The sequence below is a fragment of the Sinocyclocheilus anshuiensis genome, unplaced genomic scaffold (genome assembly GCF_001515605.1).
Source record: "Sinocyclocheilus anshuiensis isolate Anshui unplaced genomic scaffold, SAMN03320099.WGS_v1.1 scaffold816, whole genome shotgun sequence".
In the NCBI taxonomy this organism is placed as follows: Eukaryota; Metazoa; Chordata; class Actinopteri; order Cypriniformes; family Cyprinidae; genus Sinocyclocheilus; species Sinocyclocheilus anshuiensis.
The window spans coordinates 1,477,763-1,495,637 of NW_015554154.1; the positions used below are offsets into that span (position 1 = coordinate 1,477,763).

General features: G+C 38.0%; 2 protein-coding genes across 5 annotated transcripts in view; one reads left to right on the forward strand and one right to left on the reverse strand.

The window, feature by feature from the left end:
• LOC107670757 (zinc finger protein 710-like) overlaps nucleotides 1–9,250 on the forward strand; it is a 12,386-nt gene extending 3,136 nt beyond the window's left edge. Inside the window, exons 1-5 of one of the 2 annotated variants that reach the window (XM_016463502.1) lie at nucleotides 4,189–4,360; nucleotides 5,718–7,253; nucleotides 7,915–8,106; nucleotides 8,192–8,363; nucleotides 8,460–9,250. In XM_016463502.1, the coding sequence (XP_016318988.1) occupies nucleotides 4,316–4,360; nucleotides 5,718–7,253; nucleotides 7,915–8,106; nucleotides 8,192–8,363; nucleotides 8,460–8,638 (2,124 nt within the window). In that variant the 5' untranslated portion in view covers nucleotides 4,189–4,315 and the 3' untranslated portion in view covers nucleotides 8,639–9,250. Of the gene's footprint in view, nucleotides 1–4,188; nucleotides 4,361–5,717; nucleotides 7,254–7,914; nucleotides 8,107–8,191; nucleotides 8,364–8,459 lie in introns of those variants that run through there. The other variant, XM_016463503.1, reaches the window with a different exon arrangement.
• A 560-nt stretch (nucleotides 9,251–9,810) lies between these two features.
• On the reverse strand, nucleotides 9,811–17,705 carry LOC107670758 (WD repeat-containing protein 76-like). Of its 3 annotated transcripts, none has more exons than XM_016463505.1 (15): nucleotides 17,557–17,705; nucleotides 16,800–16,928; nucleotides 16,649–16,717; nucleotides 16,470–16,562; nucleotides 16,298–16,350; nucleotides 15,989–16,100; nucleotides 15,797–15,880; nucleotides 15,629–15,669; nucleotides 15,309–15,462; nucleotides 14,983–15,138; nucleotides 14,039–14,151; nucleotides 13,591–13,689; nucleotides 11,285–11,437; nucleotides 10,886–10,939; nucleotides 9,811–10,223 (listed from the first exon to the last, which is right to left on the reverse strand). In XM_016463505.1, the coding sequence occupies exons 1-15, from the start codon at nucleotides 17,605–17,607 to the stop codon at nucleotides 9,956–9,958; spliced, it is 1,629 nt and encodes a 542-aa protein (XP_016318991.1). In that variant the 5' UTR covers nucleotides 17,608–17,705; the 3' UTR covers nucleotides 9,811–9,955. The 3 variants fall into 3 exon arrangements, with proteins under 3 accessions (XP_016318991.1, XP_016318993.1, XP_016318990.1); XM_016463504.1 differs by having other exon boundaries at nucleotides 9,812–10,223; nucleotides 15,779–15,880; XM_016463507.1 differs by lacking the exon at nucleotides 13,591–13,689 and having other exon boundaries at nucleotides 15,779–15,880.
• Nucleotides 17,706–17,875: the final 170 nt, after the last annotated feature.

Consider the following 17,875-nt stretch of genomic DNA (forward strand, 5'->3'; position numbering starts at 1 on the left):
TCCTGAGTTAATGGAGCACGTGCACATGAAAGAGTGACATCAGTAATGAACAGCCAATCACATGCCTTGAAGCTAGGGCTGCACGATAAATCGCATGCGATAGTTAACGCGCATCTTATCAGTAAAGCCGGTTCTGTAAACAGCGGTAAATCTGATTCACTTCTCCTGAGAGAGTCAGTGCGATTCAGTACCAAAGATTAAAACTATATGAATAATTTAAACACATTTACAAGATGAAACGATCTATCCATGAAAGAGGAAAACGTATCTTGCTATATAAGTGCAAGTAAAAGTTGTAAAGTTAGTTTATAGAGTTGATAAAATTTATAGGTATAAAAACACTTTAAAATCTAAGCTCATATGTGGTCATGTTTAAAGCTATTGATTGTAAGACTTATTTATATTGCATATTATCTATATGTTTATATTAATTTAAAATAAAAGCTTGATAATTACTATAAAACTAAGCTAGCTTGTGTAACGGATTAAGGGTATAATAATTAAATCATATAAAATAATTATAAAAAATAATCATCTCTAAAAATCAGACAATTTTTCTTTAAAAGGGTTTTACTATGTAGCGTCCTTTAATTTGTAGGAAGAGAAACTGGGGGAGTGGCTTTATTGCGTCAGACATGTGTCACTTTGCTTGAAGCTGATTGGTCAAATTTCGGTTTGAGATCTCTAAACCAGAACATAACCTGCCCCAGAGCAGGTTAGCTGTGGAGTGTAAGTTACTAAGGCAATGAATGCCGCTAAAAGCCAAGCCACTTTCATGGTACCTAAAACCCAGGATTGGTGCAAACTAAACTGAAACTTACCTGGCTAGCCAGCTAAACCGGCTTCATGGTATAGGCCCCAGGTTTGTCACATGGCATAACAGCTTGTATTACACAAGGTTTTTAAATCTTAGTTCTTATAAAGACAAAGTTGACGAGAGATGTGGGTTATCAATTATATTTTATAAAGCATTTAGCCACTACTTTAGCTTTTTTAATGCTGTAAAAGCAAACAACACCTATCATAATCATAATCAATAAACTGACATAATTTATTTTTACTCAGGTATCTGTAGATATGAATGATATTGGCGGTCCTTATTACCATTATAACCTTCACAAATCTAACAGTCATTCTTTATAAAAGTAGCTCTACTTGAGATGCATGGGACAGAGGGTAGTTAAATATCGCGCAGTGTTGAGGCTTAAAAGATGTCTGTGCTATATCTGTGAAAAGTATAGATGCAGTTTAGACTGTGCTGTAATCACTGTGACTATAAACACTGTGACCTTGCCACATGCAATAACTTCTGTGATATGACTTTCTTGCTTTGTTGTAATGTAAACCTTATCATGTGATGTGTCTATAGCGCGGCATTAGGCTTGACTGACCTAGATGGTATTGCTACAATGGTATTGCTACAACGTTCTTTATCTGGGTATTACTCCAGCTACCTGCTGTACCTTTGCTGCTGTACTCTGAAAACTATAAATGCAGTAAGCATCTCTCTCTGTGGCATATCAAAAATAGCTTCTGTTTGTATGTGGCCAGCATATTAGTTGTAAGTTTGAGACAACAAAGACAATTGCAGAGTAAAAATAGCACATGAATGATTTTTAAAACTTGAACTTAGTGATACTGAAGTGTTGATACAAGGTTTTAGTGCATGTTATGTAAAAGTAAAGAAGAGTTTAGTAGATAGATGAGAAGTTAAACTGTATGGTTGTTTGGCTTCAAAACGGTAAAGATTCTAAATTGTAACTTATTTCCGTCTCAGGCAACTAAGTTTCCATTTAAAATAGAAACATTTAGTTTGTTCTTAGTGTATCAGCCTGTACCTCTTTGTTGTTTAAAAGTGTCATGTGATAAATGTCATGCAAGTAATGGAAATTCTTTTGAAGTCGTAATGAAGTGCTACTGTATGTTGCCAGAAAGTCCTGTATTAAATATCACAGACTAATACTTGAAATATTATGGTGTGTGAGGATATACAAGTTCAGAAAACTGTTTGGCACAACTATAATCAGATTCAGAGAAGTCTGAATGGAGTTAGAAAATGTATATACAGTTTTGTCAATGTTGCCATAGATGCTGTTTTGACATTGTAGGGCAGATATGCGGCATTATGGGTTAGGCTGCCTTATTCATCAACACATTCAGGGGTGCTGCATACCAGTTCAATAATCAAAGCATTGCATCTTGTGATTGTCTTTGCTGAATATTATTAAACTTCTTTGCATATTTCATAATATTATTATTAGTTTTTATTCATAACTTTGCATCAGATTCTTTTATTTCCTTTATTTTTGTATTACCACCAGAACATCTTACTGAGATGTGCAGATCTTTCTCAGGGGAGACCCTTTCAGTCTTTCTCTTTCTCCCCTTCCCCCAATGGGTTGAATTCTCTTTTTTTCTTTCTTTTTCACTTGTTCCCTTTAATATCCCCACAACACACATTCAAACTGACTTAACTTTTCATATTGTTTTCTGAGTTTTTTCCTCCATCCTTCCCTACTGCCATAATTCTCTCTTTTTCTGTCTTTTCCCATTTCTCTATTTCTGTATCTTTCTCTCTCTCTCTCCCCTCCCTCTCCTGTTCTCTTTATCTCCTCCCCTCTCCCTCTATTGCTCTCTCACCATTTGCTCTCTCACAATACATCCCTCCCTCCCTCTCTCTCCTCTCTGGTAAATGCTTCTCTTCTCCTCCCTTATCCCTCCATTTTCTCTTCTTTCAGAATCCTTCTCTTTCTCAGCCATTTTATGTGAAAGAATATCTACTAATCTTAAATCCATTAAAAATCAGTACTCACTCAATAATTGCAAATGAATGTAGCAGTAAGGTGTAATTATATCCCACAGTTAAAAATGAACTTTAATCACTTATCAACAATGGGACCCATTCATGAAATACAAGCAGAATGAATTTGTGTGTGGATGAGTGGTTCATAAAACCATTCTTAATATAAATGGTGACTTTGTAAGTATAGCTTTACAAACAACTCACACTGAATTGTTCTGCTTGTTTCCACGAATGTGGGTGCATTATCCATATTCATAATTATGTATATACAGCTATTTACAATTATTCAAATGAATTAATGCAAACTGATTGGCTGTGACTATATAGCATAGCCTCTTATACCTTTTTGCTTATTTGTTTAAATATACATCTTGTAATTAGTGCTTTTTGCCAAGTTTGTTTGTTAAAGTTGCGATAATGCAATGTAACGAAAGTAGCCACAGATCTTCCTTCTTCTGTACTGTGATGTACATCCAATTTCATGACTTTATTACATTGCATGCTTTATATATTTCACTGTTTTGTTTTGTTTGTGTGAGAATCATTTAGATTGAATTTGTGCACACTCACATGGAAAGTAAAGCATATGAATGTGAAGGCTTAATGAAGAACAGTAAAGCTTAGATGTATTATACCAGCTTGACACAGTTTGAATGGATACTCATATGTAAGACCATAAATGCACATCACATAGAGTCTGCTGAGCATTAAAACAGAGAGACATGCTGAACGCCCGTTTCTCAGCGCGCAGGCCAAAAGGTCCTCGTCTGGCACAGGCTCTCTCAGATGCATGTATACTCGCTCATCCTCTGTTCTGTCAACCTGCCTAGACTCTGGTGGTGAAGCATTGATTTTAAGCTTTAGGCTACATATTGAACCTGTCACTTCCTTTTTTCATCTGCTTATGCATTTCCATTATGTACTCCTTTTAATCAGGACTGTTTTATAGAATACGTCTTGTGTATTCCTCTTTTATATAGCCTACTTTGTTGCAGCTTCCTTCTGTTTTTACACTCTGTCAAGTATGTCTTTTCTTTGTGTGCTTGCTGTGATGTATATGTATCCGTATATGTTTATGGTTGAGCACATAATCTTTTCACAGCATCAATGTTTGTGTTTTCAGACATGTTTCACAAGTGTATGCAAGAGAGAATGTCTGAGTGAGACAGTTGGAGAGAGTATCAGGAAGGGACAGAGAGAGAGAAAGAACGAAAGAAAGAAAAAAAGAATGAAGAGGGGGAGGGAGCGAGGGATAAGAGCACTGTGAATGTGTGTATGCTTGCTTGCGCCAGAGAGAGAGAGAAAGACAGAAAAAGAGAGAGAGGGGAGTGGGGGAGGGGAAAGCAGAGAGAGAAATAGAGTGAGAGAGGAAAAGAGAGCACACACACACACAGAGAACAGAGAGAGAGTGCAAGAAACACAGAGGAGAGAGTGTCTGTTCTGGTACAGACAACATATAATGTATGAAGGGGAGGGCAGTGGGTGAATTCGAACCTGTTACTCTGCCTCAGGATGAGATCTCTCAAACACCTGAAGCCACAGACCAAGAAAAATGTGGTGAGTTCCCGTTACAACTGCTCTAATGCCCTCTGAGAGCTCAGTTTGTTTATGTGTGTGTGTGTTAAACTGGATAGCCCGATTGAGTAGCCGGATTAAATGGTTTGGAATATTTTTTATATTTGATTGCTTCTTGTTTATATGTGCCGTGATTATTTTATTATTTTTTGCTCCGTTTTAAAATTCATCAGCTGCTTTCTGTCTTCTTTGTCTCTCTTACACTCTAATCCTTCATATTCCCTTTCATTTTTTCATTTATCTCCATTTCTTTCTCATTCTCTTTTTTGCTTTCACTCAACTCATCCAGCCACTCTCTGCCACTCCCTCTCTCTTTCTTCTTCTCTTTCTGTTAACTCATTCATTCTCCCTGTCTGTCTCTCTTCCTTCTCTTTTCCTCCGTCTGTACCTTCCTGTATTTTTGAAGATCTTAGAAATACAGTTGTTCTTGAAAACGCCTACTAGTACAATTATCATTACATAATTACTTTTGTTACATTATTTGCATGAGGCTCAAGCAGAGTTAGAATTTTCTTAAGGAATCCTCTTTAAAAAGAGTCACCTGCCTGAGGGAATGTGGTTTTGTGTTGAATGAGTGAGATGGAGAGGTAGCAAGTATAAAAACTGAATAGCGCTGACTCTGTTACCTTGTTTTAAACTGATAGTTCACCCAAAAACTAGGATGGGGCTACCTTTATAAACTATGCCAGATGAGGGGAGTGGTTGAAACTTGTTTGAAAACAGTCAGTTCAGTTTGGTGCCACTAATGCGGTTTGGTTCAATGTAGCTCAAATAGTCACAATATCTTTACTTTTTACTAACTTTCAGATAATCACACAAGTAAGATTGAAGTTTACAGTTTTTATGTACATGCTGATGTTTATGGTAGCATCCGAAGATAAGTAAATCACCTATTGAAAACATTTTTTTTTAGGCTGGTTGATTTTGATTTCACTGTGTTGTATTTACATTAGACAAAGATTATATTAGGTAATGAGTTAGGCCACTCAAGACTTTTCCAAGTTTGCAAAATGCTCATTTTCAGATGTTGGTCTGACAGGCTCACGCTTTTAAACAAATAGAATGGCTGTGCATCTAGCTGTAGTCGTTAACCATTATATAGGTGCCAATATGAACAAAATAAATTGTTTATTAAAACGTGTTTAACAATCATAACATCAAATTCAATAAAAAATGTACCACATCATATCATCACATCAATGTTTCAATACTGTTTTTCCCCAGTGACGTCTAGTCCATGCTATACATGTTTGTAAATTATCTTGGGTAGTTTCGAACAAATAGACAAACTGAACTTGTAGGCCTACTAAACTAATCCTCATGTGTTTGTGCTTTACAGGAGGAGAAGACACAGCGGCTGGTCAGATGCTACTCTGAGGCCATGCACCAGCAGATGGACGCAGGGACACAGACAGACCCTGTGGTGGTCCTGTCACTGGCCCAAGCTGCTGTGTTGGGACTCATCTCCCAGAATGAGGTCTTTGGCGCCACCATCGCCCCCAACGGCTTTTACACCGGAGACCCCAAAGAATCCCCCGCTCCGCCAGGTGAGAGAATGGACTACGAGTATGCCGACCAGCTTATAGGCGCCAACGGTGACTATCTTGGGGAGAATTTGGGCGAGGATGGGCACATGCATTCCAGCTGTGCTGAGAGAAGGTGGCAGGGTCAACCCGAGAACAGCAAACCCCCTATAGGGCACCAAGACATGGCATCGCACGTTAAAGGAGAGGCCGTGACTCCAGGTTTGCCCTCCTGCACTCACATGATGAATGACATGGTGCCCAGAGAAGGCATGCAAATGGTCGACCCCTCCAGTTACAGGGTCCTGCCCAAAGCCCAACCCAACAACTGCAGCTCCACCTGTTTCCGAGACCCCAAGACTACGCATCCCACACCCGATCCACATTTACACCCTCATTCCCATGGCCACAGCCACGCACCTCATGAGGTACCTTCACGCAACAGGGGCCACACACATGAAAAAGGAGTAGATGAGGTAACCGAGGACAGGGTCAATGGGAGAAACGGCATGGTGAAAGCAGGAACCGGCGGCGAGGAAATTAGCAGCTACTTTCAGCCGAGCGAGGTCGCCTATGAAGGTGGCGAGATGGAAGGGGTTGGAGACTTCGATGAGAACAGCGAGGGGATGTTCTGGACAGAGCCAGTAGAAGGAGAGGCACCCCGCGGCCGCCGTATCGACCGACTGGATATCAACATCCAGATCAACGAGTCATACTGCGTGGATGTCGGCGAGGGCCTGAAGCGCTGGAAGTGCCGCATGTGCGAGAAGTCGTACACTTCCAAGTACAATCTGGTCACGCACATCCTGGGCCACAATGGCATCAAGCCACACGCGTGTCCACACTGCGGCAAACTCTTCAAGCAGCCCAGCCACCTACAGACGCACCTGCTGACGCATCAGGGCACACGGCCACACAAGTGCACAGTGTGCAAGAAGGGCTTCACCCAGACCAGCCACCTGAAGCGGCACATGCTGCAGCACACCGACGTTAAGCCCTACAGTTGCCGTTTTTGTCGCCGCGGCTTCGCATACCCCAGTGAACTCCGTGCTCACGAGGTAAAGCACGAACGAGGTCGCTGCCACGTTTGCTCGCAGTGCGGCATGGAGTTTCCCACATATGCCCACCTGAAGCGTCATCAGGTGAGCCACCAAGGACCATCCACCTTCCAGTGTAGCCAATGCAACAAGTCGTTCGCCTACCGCAGCCAGCTGCAGAATCACCTGCTGAAGCACCAAACGCAGCGCTCTTTCTCCTGCAGTCAGTGTGGCCTGCAGTTTCTTCAGCTTCATCAGCTACGCCAACACTCCCTCACACACAAGACAAACAAGCCTCAGGCCCGTGCTACCAAGGTACAGAGAGTTATAGTGTGCTTTTGAACATCTGTGTATGTTTGCTGTTGTTTGCTATGGTGAGGTCACATCCAACATGAATAATGACAGTCTTACAGTTAAATTCATATATTTTATTTCAGTACATTATCAGCAATTGTATTAGATAATACTGCATATTTTTATCGGTTTACAGATTAGATTATCATCAAACAGTAACTTAAAGCAGTGTTTTCGCTAGGTTTTCTGGGGCCCCGTACAGTTTATTGCATTAGGTTTGAGTTTACTTAATGTCAAACTCAACCAAGGATTCTAATTCATTGGTTTAAACTCTTTGAACTCTGTTGTCTAACATTTTTCATCTAATCAGCAGATTCCAGAAATCCTCCTTTTTTTATTATTATTTTAAAAGAAATATCTATCTTAAATACTGTACAATATAATGTTGTATATTCAGTTCAAAACTCCCAGCCATTTTTCTGTAAACGAACAACCATTGTAGCATATGATCTATGTAGCCTGCATTAGTATTAAACACTGCAGTATAGCATTTCAGCCAATAACATACAATTTCATAGACATGCTAATGGTTTACACTAATTATCTACTGCAGATTAAAAATTCTAATTAATTTCAAATGTACTATTTCTTCACTTGTTGTTTGTGCTTGTTTTTTTACCAGGGAACAAAGGGGTTTAAGTGTGATGTATGTGCCCGAGAGTTTACATTGTCTGCAAACCTAAAGAGGCACATGTTAATCCACGCCAGTGTCCGGCCATTCCAGTGTCATGTGTGCTTCAAATCTTTTGTCCAGAAACAGACCCTTAAAACTCACATGATCGTACACCTGCCTGTGAAACCCTTCAAGTGCAAGGTAAAACTTCAAACATTTATCACACATCTCTATGCGACACTTTCACCATCAGGGTGGTAAATCTCTTTTGATTTGTTTTCAACAGGTGTGCGGAAAGTCATTTAACCGAATGTACAACCTTCTGGGCCATATGCACCTCCATGCAGGCAGTAAACCCTTCAAGTGTGCATACTGCTCGAGTAAATTTAACCTCAAGGGAAATCTTAGCAGGCACATGAAGGTCAAACATGGAATGGATGTCTCTCCAGATGGGCAAGGTGAGAAGAATCTAACAGTATCTAATTGACATCCTCTAATGAGGCAGTAAAACCTTTAATTGTATATCTTTTATTAATTAATTATTTTTGATACAGATGGCCCACCAGACATGGAGCCCCATGAGGACTATGAGGATGAGAACTTCAGTTTTACAGCACCAGAGAATATGGAAAATAATGATGCGCCAAACCTAACTAAGCTCTCTGAGGTGGCCATCCAGGAACTTGACTATTATAACTTTGGGAAGGATGTGGGAAACTACAGTACAGCATAAAAAACTGTTTTTTCAGTCAGTCAAGCTGAATAAATTAAGTAACAAATGGCCTGTGCTGGCACTTGTCAACCATGAGTTGATTGAGATGTTCCTCCATGAGAACCACTGCTCACCTTTTTGCAGTTGTTAATGAGCAGGTAGTTGGAGGCCACCTTGACCTCCTGGGGTTGATCTCATGGGGTAGGGCACTCCAGATCTGTCTCTAACGAAACGGACCGATAGTTTTTCAAAGAGTCCTTTGACTCCTTCCAGCTCAAACAAACATTGATGCTGTATTTTTAGCATGTTGTGGATCACATTGTTACGTTAATACCCAATACATTAGCATCATAAAATGCAGGTGCATACACATGCAGTCTTGTGTTAAGTAATACACGCCATCCTCCAAATATAATTTTGGTTGGGAATATGGGAATAGCAGGTGCATGCAGCCTTGTGGCCTTCATCGGTTTGGTACCTCAGAGCAGTCTTTTAACTTATTTTCATTTATACTGCCTTCACTTACAGTATCTCTTAGAAAAACACAAAAAGACTCTTAGTGTAAAAAAAACAAACATGCAAGGCCCATGTAAATGGTTGGAAATCTGCTTGAGAGGCTGGTGTGGGTTATTTTTTTTTAATAAATAAAGAGTGAGTGTGTGCCTGGGCCCGGTGTAAGCTACTGCTCTTCGTCTGGTACAGGACCATATGCTGCCCATTCCTGAGCACCACTACTGTTGCCAGAACTAAGCTTCATCTAAAGTTTGGTTTAACAACCTCTGAGTGGAGAATTACTGTTCCGTTGTATTGATTTGCTATTTATTTTGCACTTTGAAAAAGCCAATTAATTACTTATGATGAGCCTATTTCATCACTGACTGTTTGAGTTCTGGTATAACTAAAAGAGATAAAGCCTGTGTGTGTCACATTCATAGTAAGTTAAATAAACTTGTTTTTTGAAGTTATTTTTTTGTAAGTATTTGTATTGAAATGAATAATTGACTAGACAATGTACTCAACTGACTTTTAGATTAGACTATAAACTTGGTTTGTTAAGTGAATTTAGGATAAGCATGTTATAAAAACACAATCTAGGTCCAGTTACTGTATCGTCAAATGGCATTATCTGAAAGAAAAAATATGACTAAGATAAGATTATTCAAGAGTTTATATTTTCTTTAATATTACATTTAATGTTACAGGAACAAAAACAAACAGCATATTTTATATAAAACAACCATACAAGCAAATGCTGTTGTGTGTACAAAAAAGGGAAAAAAGAGGGAAGCAGAAAACCAACAAATCAAATCAACAAACAGATAAAGAATTTGATATTTTTTAGTTGATGAAACTGTCAGTAAATATGTGCAGCCTCCCACTTGAATTGCCTCCAAGCAGAGTGTTCCTGCTTGGGTGGAATGCCGTGATGGAGCACACTGTGGTCAGGTGGTCCATGTTTCGAAAAGTGTGAAGGCGGCGACCGCTCTCGTGATATACCTGAATTCGGCGAGGCCTGTCCACGCTGCCAATCACAAAACAGTCCTGCTGCTTGGGGTCCCACACTGCACTTAGCTTGGACAACCACCGACCCGTCTGCATGTTGTGCCTACATAGAAAATATTTAGCGTGCTGTTACAATGGGCAGCTCTAATAAAAGTTATTGGACAAAAATGGCTTAACCAAAACTTTTGGAAAAGGCCAGATGTGTGTTTGCATAAATTCAACATTATGGCATCTGTTTTCATCCGCCTTGTGGGCCATCGTTTTACATATGTTGTTTGACCATTTTTGCAGCTATTTTCACATTAAGTAATTCTTTTGATTTATAAACAGGTCTGTATCATGATGTTTGTAAAGATACACCACAGTTCAAAAGTTTGGAGTAGGCAAGATTTCTTCTCTTATGCTCACCAAGTCAAAAATTCAATTAAAACAGTAATATTGTGAAATAGTATTATAACTTAATTTTTTTTAATTTTAATACATTTTAAAACTTAAGTTATTCTTGTGAGGGCAAAGCTGACATTTCAGCAGCCATTACTTAAGTCTTCAGCATCCCACGATCCTTCAAAAATGATTCTAATATGCTGATTTGCTGCTCAAGATACATTTCTTATTATCAATGCTGAAAACAGTTGTGCTGCATAATATTTTTGTGTAAAGGGACACTTTTTTTTCAAGATTCTTTGATCAATGGAAACTTCAAAAGAACTGATGATTGTCATGATAGAGATAATTTTTTACACATATGATAACACCCATACTTACGTAATTGATTTTAGTACAGGAGATCTGCCCTCCATTAGGGAAGTGTCAAACACCCTGAAACAAAACCACAAAAAGGCTAATAAAACATTTGTAATACAAATTATAATGCATTTCCAATTCTTTAGGCTTCAGAATCCCCGCAACCCTACAGAGAATAAACGGTTTGGGAAATGGATTGCAATTCCAATTCTTGTAAGACAATGGAAGACAACTTTATAACTTTTTAGTAGCTAAAAAGAAAAAAGAAAAGAAAAACAAAGCCAACACAAACTATTCTGGCTTAAAATATGGTCATAGCCAATGATGCTCTGGCACCCTCTACTGGTACATTTGCAAGAGAGAATGGAGGGACATTGTAGATTCAATATAAGCACTTCTAGCAGTAACATTTGCGATCACCTGATCGTGTTGTCCATACAAGTGGTCAGAACTCTGTTGCCTGTGAGTGGGGAGAAAAAGGCACTGGAGACACTGCGGCTGTGACCGTTGAGTTCACCAACTGCTAGATTGTTTCTTCTTTTCAGATGGCGCAAGTCATATATGTTCACAAATCTAAAAAAAGAAAGAAAATAAACAATATGCTTCAGCCTGCAGGGTATGTAATCATTAGCTGCGTTTCCATCCACCTATTTTTATGCGCATTTTGGAATATCGCATTAAAGAGCAGGTCATATGGGTTTTTGAAAAATATCTCTTCTGCAGTTTATAACGTAGCTATCCTTAAATGAAAACAATATGCAAAGCTGTTAATCAAAAAAGTGCATGATAAATAAAGATATTGTCTCTCAAAAGAGAGAGTCGATTCTGAATCGCCTAAACGAGTCGTCATATTTTCGAATCTTTTGCCTGTTACCGGTATACGTCACTGGGTAACACATTTGCACAATCCCCACCTGCCCACGAAATACGAACAGAGTCTGACCTGCCCACAAACACTTCCGCTAGTTAGTGTGTTTACATCATGTTGAGAAGACGCTGTGTTCAAGATACCACATCATTGGCAAGACACCACCATAATCTTGGCTTTTATCTTTGTTGGCTTCTAATCTTCTTAATTTGGACTAACAAGCTCTCCGAACCACAAATTGTAAGTATGATTGATACGTTGTGTGTACATTTTCAATTGAGTGCTCAAAATATCAAGTTTTTCTGCTAAAATGTGATGTATACCTAGTGCAGCTTTAGGTTTCCAGGTAAAGCATGATATTCTGTCCTACTGAAGTAGTTCTGATAATTCGCTGTGAACCCACTATTTCCTAAGAATGTGTCGATTAATGAAGACTGACGTTGTTCAGATTTCTTAATTTAATAATAAATAATGTAGTGTAGCACACAAGACTTTATAATCATTGTGAAATTGCTGTTTATTTTGATGCACCGGCAGCTATAGGGTTAATGCAGGAGTTAAGCCAGAGCGTCTTTTGTCTGTCGTTCTTCAAACATTACAGTAGACATATTTTGCTTTTACAAACTGTATTGTTTCATCAGTTAGTCACATTAGCACTTGGCTAACGTATCCACCATTATTGTTTTATTTTTTAGCATTAATATTTTTAATGCTAAAAAATATTTAGCATTAAATATTTAATGCTAAATATTTTTTTTATAGGTTAATAATCAGGGTCTGCACTCAGTTTGCGATATTCCTGTTATACAGTATTTCAGAGTAAACAGTACGGATGCAACAATACAGTTAGCCCACGGTTCAAAAATTTTTATATTGAAATAATGAAGATTTCTGTGCCACCCCAGACTGGTTGCTGGCCCCTCCCTGGCCACCCCTATAAAAACATCCTTGCTCCGCCAGTTGGCAGGTCTGCAGTTTAGCAGCTAAACTTTAGCTGTGGGCACGATTCGCTTGCATAAGTGTTTTTGTATTTTATGTAATTATTATAAGAACGGATTTGAGCACTATATTATTGTTTTATGTAAAGGTGCTTTGTCAATGTTAGCGCTCGCTAACTTGCTCAAGGACTCCTCTCTGTGCCAATCACAACAGGCTTGGCCAGCTGACCAATCAGAGCAGAGTAGGCTTATGGAAGGGAGGGGTTTGCTCCGAACTTGCTTGGAACGAATCGTTTCGAAATCATTGGCAAATGACTCTAATATTAAATGTATATTCTGAGAAAATTACAATGTTTTGTGACCTTAGATGCATTTAAACCAGTTGTGGGGGACTCCAACACAATATCAGGACACTTTAAAATACCATATGACCTGCTCTTTAAAAAAACGCTGGATGGAAATGCCAAGATGCGCATACATTCTAAAAATGCGCATAAAAAAACGTATGTGCACATTTGAGTAGGATAAACTTTTTATCCGATAAGAAAAAATGCGCATAAACTATGATGGAAACACATTTATCGAATAAATTCCTCCATGCGCATCGAAAAAGTCACGTGACATTCCGCTATGAGACGGGATAACTTGACTAGCAGTGGACCGATCTCGTTCACAGCATCTATATGTTGTTATGGTCATTCTGAAATGCCTGAGGAAAGTCTGACGATATAAGCTTAATATATTTAAAAATTACGTTTATATATAATAAAATTATGTTTTGCGCATAAGTTTAATTCAAATATTTGGATGGAAACATAGCTATTTACTCAGCAACTTGTGGAACATCATATTGATAATTATTTGGTGAAAATGAACTTTTTCAACCAGCATTATTCTAGTTAAGAAGTGTTATATAATACCTGCTCTCTGCCACTACAAAGTAGTGCTGTTGCACAGGATGGACATGAACACAGCGCAGAGGATTTGCAGCCATGGTATACAGAGATTCATATATTTTCCTGCAATCACATGTTTTCTTTATCATTTATGATGTAAATATATATGAAGAGTTAATTTTCAAAAACAGATAACTCTGTTTTTAACAATTTTCAAAAACCGTGTTTTTTCATTGTGCATTCCAATTAATCTCAATCAAACTGCAGTTGGGTTATTTTGATTAGGTAAAAAATAACTAAAACAAATACAGCTAACTAACACAATAAAACACAATAAAAACATGATAACATAATAAAAAACATGATTTTTGAAAAAAATAAATAAATAAAGAGTTATGTTTTTGCAAATAAACTCTTCATATATAAATATATTAGATATAGATATTTAAATATATAGATATTTTGGTCTTACTCAGTTCTACGGTCAACGACGGCAACATCACCATTCCATTCACCAAGTAGTAAACTGGAGCAGTCAGCTGACAAAAAGTCAAAACTTTTCAGGCCAGAGGATGAGTGATACACCTGAGTACAAAAGAGAGGTGTTAATTGTAAAATGTGTTGAAGGTTGTACATCTGTAAGTTGGCACCAAGAAATTGGATTAGAAACCTGATATTTAATGGTACGGGGATTTACTAGTAATGCAACAAATTCGTTTTTTTAAATGATTCCAATATTTACAAAAATACTGATTCCATTACCGATATTTCCAAAAATGTAGATATTTTGCCTCTTCTCTATTTTTCATTCTTGTTGCCAATATGTAATTTTTTCATTTATACACTACCATTTATTTTTTTTATGTTTTTGAAAGAAATCTTTCTTGCTCACCAAGTGCTCAGGAAACATTCCTTATTATAAAATATAAATGTTGCCGTTTAATATTTTTGAGGAAACTAATACATGAGGATTCTATGATGAAAAGAAAATGTACAAAAAAAACTGCATTTATTTGTAATATAAATCTTTTGTAAAATGCATTTACTGCAATTTTTTGCTTTTTGACAATTTAAAGCATTCTTGCTAAATGAAAGTATCAGTTAAAAAAAAAAAACTATTAAAAATACTGACCCAACCTTTTGAACTGTATATTCACAGGCAATTTAAAAGTTTCAGTTAGATAAAACCAATTGATCTTTAAATGTCCTTGTCCAAATTGAATTCACGTTAATCAGAATACATGACGTGCAACATGTATTTTAATCCTTCAAATACTCAGTCACACGGTGTCATGTATATGTGGATAGAAAGACTAGCTTCACCATGTAAAAAGCTGCTAAATTTCAATTATAACATTAGGAAATGAGTACATAATATGTCTTATCATCAATAAACATGTATGACCAATGTTTCACCTCATCAAACACTGCTTTCTCCAGGTCCATGCTGCGTACAGAGCCATCATAGCTCACTGTGATGAGGTTGCAAGGGCGAGATGAGAAGGCCATGCTGGTAATTGCACGAGAATGGGGTTCAAAGTAGATTACACCATCATCACCCCAACTAGCATCCTGAGGGAAACACAGTTAACATTGTACTATAATACTGCAATACTGTACTGTAATATTGCAAGCAAAGCGGAGAAAATCTGGAATAGCCATTAGTCACTTTATCACATTGCCACATTTCAACTTTCACAAACAGCTCTCATTTTTATCACACCAGACCACAGTTATCTCACCGGCTTCCAGAGCCCGAGGTGGCCCGACTTGTCTCCTGCTGCCATAAGCAAGTCGGAAGAGGTGGGGTGAAAAGCGGCTGAACAGATCCGATCTTTCACAACTTTCACCACACAACTGTCATTGATAGATAATTTCTGCAGCATTTGTTGGTACCTGACAACAAATTTGTTGACACATTATATGCAATATATGACATTCTCATTACACAAGTGAGGAAAATGGCTACTAATTAGTACAAGATGAAACCTTATCTGAAACTGATACAAGAGACACCAAAATGACGTATAGGTAAACACTCTCTTTATGACACGTTACTCACGATATCAAATCTGATGTTCCTGCTTCTTGTTTTAATGGGGCCTACAGAAGACATCATACAGATTCGGGTGATGCACAAGTTTTTTGGAATATGACCAAATTCTAAAAAAAATACAGGATGCTACATGTTTTTGTGCATGTAAACATTGACCTCATTCCAGAGTTTTACCAAATCTTCTGGCAGCCTGACATGTTCATCCAGGTTGATTGGATCGAGTGGTATCGGTCCTGGGGCTTTTTTTGTTTTTTCTTCCTGAAGTAAGACATTAGTTTAATTTCAGATTAAATCATTTTGTAGTGTTTCATCAAAATTGTGTTTAAGTTTAACATTGAACACTATAGATGCATGTCAGTGACTTACAGGCTCTCTGGCTGCATAAGAGGTTGTGTCTAGAGTAAGGGTTGTCTGAGGACCCTTATTCTGTAACCGCAGTGACTTGCGAACAGGGAGCATCTCTGATTCTGTCTTTTCCCTACAATAATTGACTTTCTTTAGTTAGTGAGATGGTGGGGTGTTTGACCTCTGACCATTAAGAACACTTAAATAATATCAGCAATATATCTGCTACTGTATTTATGCTATTACGGTATATTTAAATACATATTCCTTATTTATTTATTGCATACGTTTTCATTTGTGCCATTTTGAATAGTTCCTATTTAAAGATACCTTTTCAGGCCTTTCTGAGTAGGTTTCGGCTTGGGTCTCAGAGCTTCAGAAATCTGCGAACAAGTACAAATTATGGTCATAAAGTCAAGCAAGTTTAATGTGGAAAAACAGCTAAAAGCCAGAAACAAAAGTAATTAAAAAACGACTCTCCTGCCTCACTGCAAAGATTTACCTGAGGTAAATTCAGGGTATTGAGGAAGGCCTGGTTCTGTCTGATATTCTCCAGTCGCTCTAGCTCATATTCAGACAAACCCTCACGGTAACCCTGTTTAAGATGACAAAAAAAGGTGGATTCTGCCATTCAGGTGGAAAGTTAACATTTTGAGGTGATGATGCAGTGTTTGCACTTACTGGAAGAGATTCCTTATCATCCTTTACTTCTGCCTCTTCAATATCTTCTTCTTCCTCACTGTCATTTTTCTAAAGGTAATATGTAATAGTTAATATACACGCTTATAAATAGAGTTATAACTAAAATGTTCCATAAGAGACGTCGTTTCACCTCAGAAGTAAATGTCAGACATTTTGGGGATAAAATTTGGTTCTTTTCTTGGTTTTGTTTCTCTCTGATTCGCCGGGACGTCCGACGCACGGGCCCGTCCATTCCTGGATCCTGAGGTGGTGTCCTCTCCTAAAAATGACAAGTTTTAGATTCAAAAAAGAATTGTACACGTTAACTACCTGCAGTGTTTCTGAGCGCTGTGTCCGACAGGGGCGCTAATCACTGCTTTGAACTGCAAGGAGTGTCTTTGAACACTTAATACTTTAACGATAAAACATACAAACACTAAATTACTGACCGAATCGGTTTATCTTCGACGGTTACAGTGATTAATTTTATTTTCTTTCAAAAATAAAGTTCTTCGCTGTTGTTCTGTGCCCCAATATTAAATCCAAAGAGCAGGTAAACCAGTTTTAATATTCTCATCTCGTCGTCAGGAGAGACAACATGCAGATGGAGCAGGAGATATTTACTTAACGTTAGTCGTAATTATGTCTGTATCATAGCGGACCTAAACAAGTTAAACAAGCGTAAAATGTAAAGCCATACGTGTGAATCACTTCAAACGCATGCAAACTACCATACAGGGCGATAAATAAACGGTCATAACATATATATATATAACGTTATATATATACACAAACATATATGTTTGTGCAGATCATGTCAAGATACTTAACTAGTTATGAGCACGTGTTGTATTTCTATAAAGTGTGGAAGTGAGAAACGTTCAGTAAGAAACGAGAAACGAGCTCACCTGTAATAGTTGCATCGTCTTTAAACTTAAATCAATTTTATTTTCATCCATGTCTATGCAGGTGAGGTTATTCAACACACTTCCTTTGAAAACAAGCTGTTATGAAAACTCCCGCGTTACTGATCCGTTTTGTAACTGTCCCCGCCCGTTTTGTTATGACACTAATAAAGTGGAAGTTGATTTGCTCATCTCTGAAGACCTTGTTTAATATTCATTATTTGGGAGGTGTTTTAATGCGCACTCATGACGTTTCATGTTTGGGTAATAATGTAACCCTTTCCTTTAAATAACCAGTGCACGTGACGTACACTAAACGAAC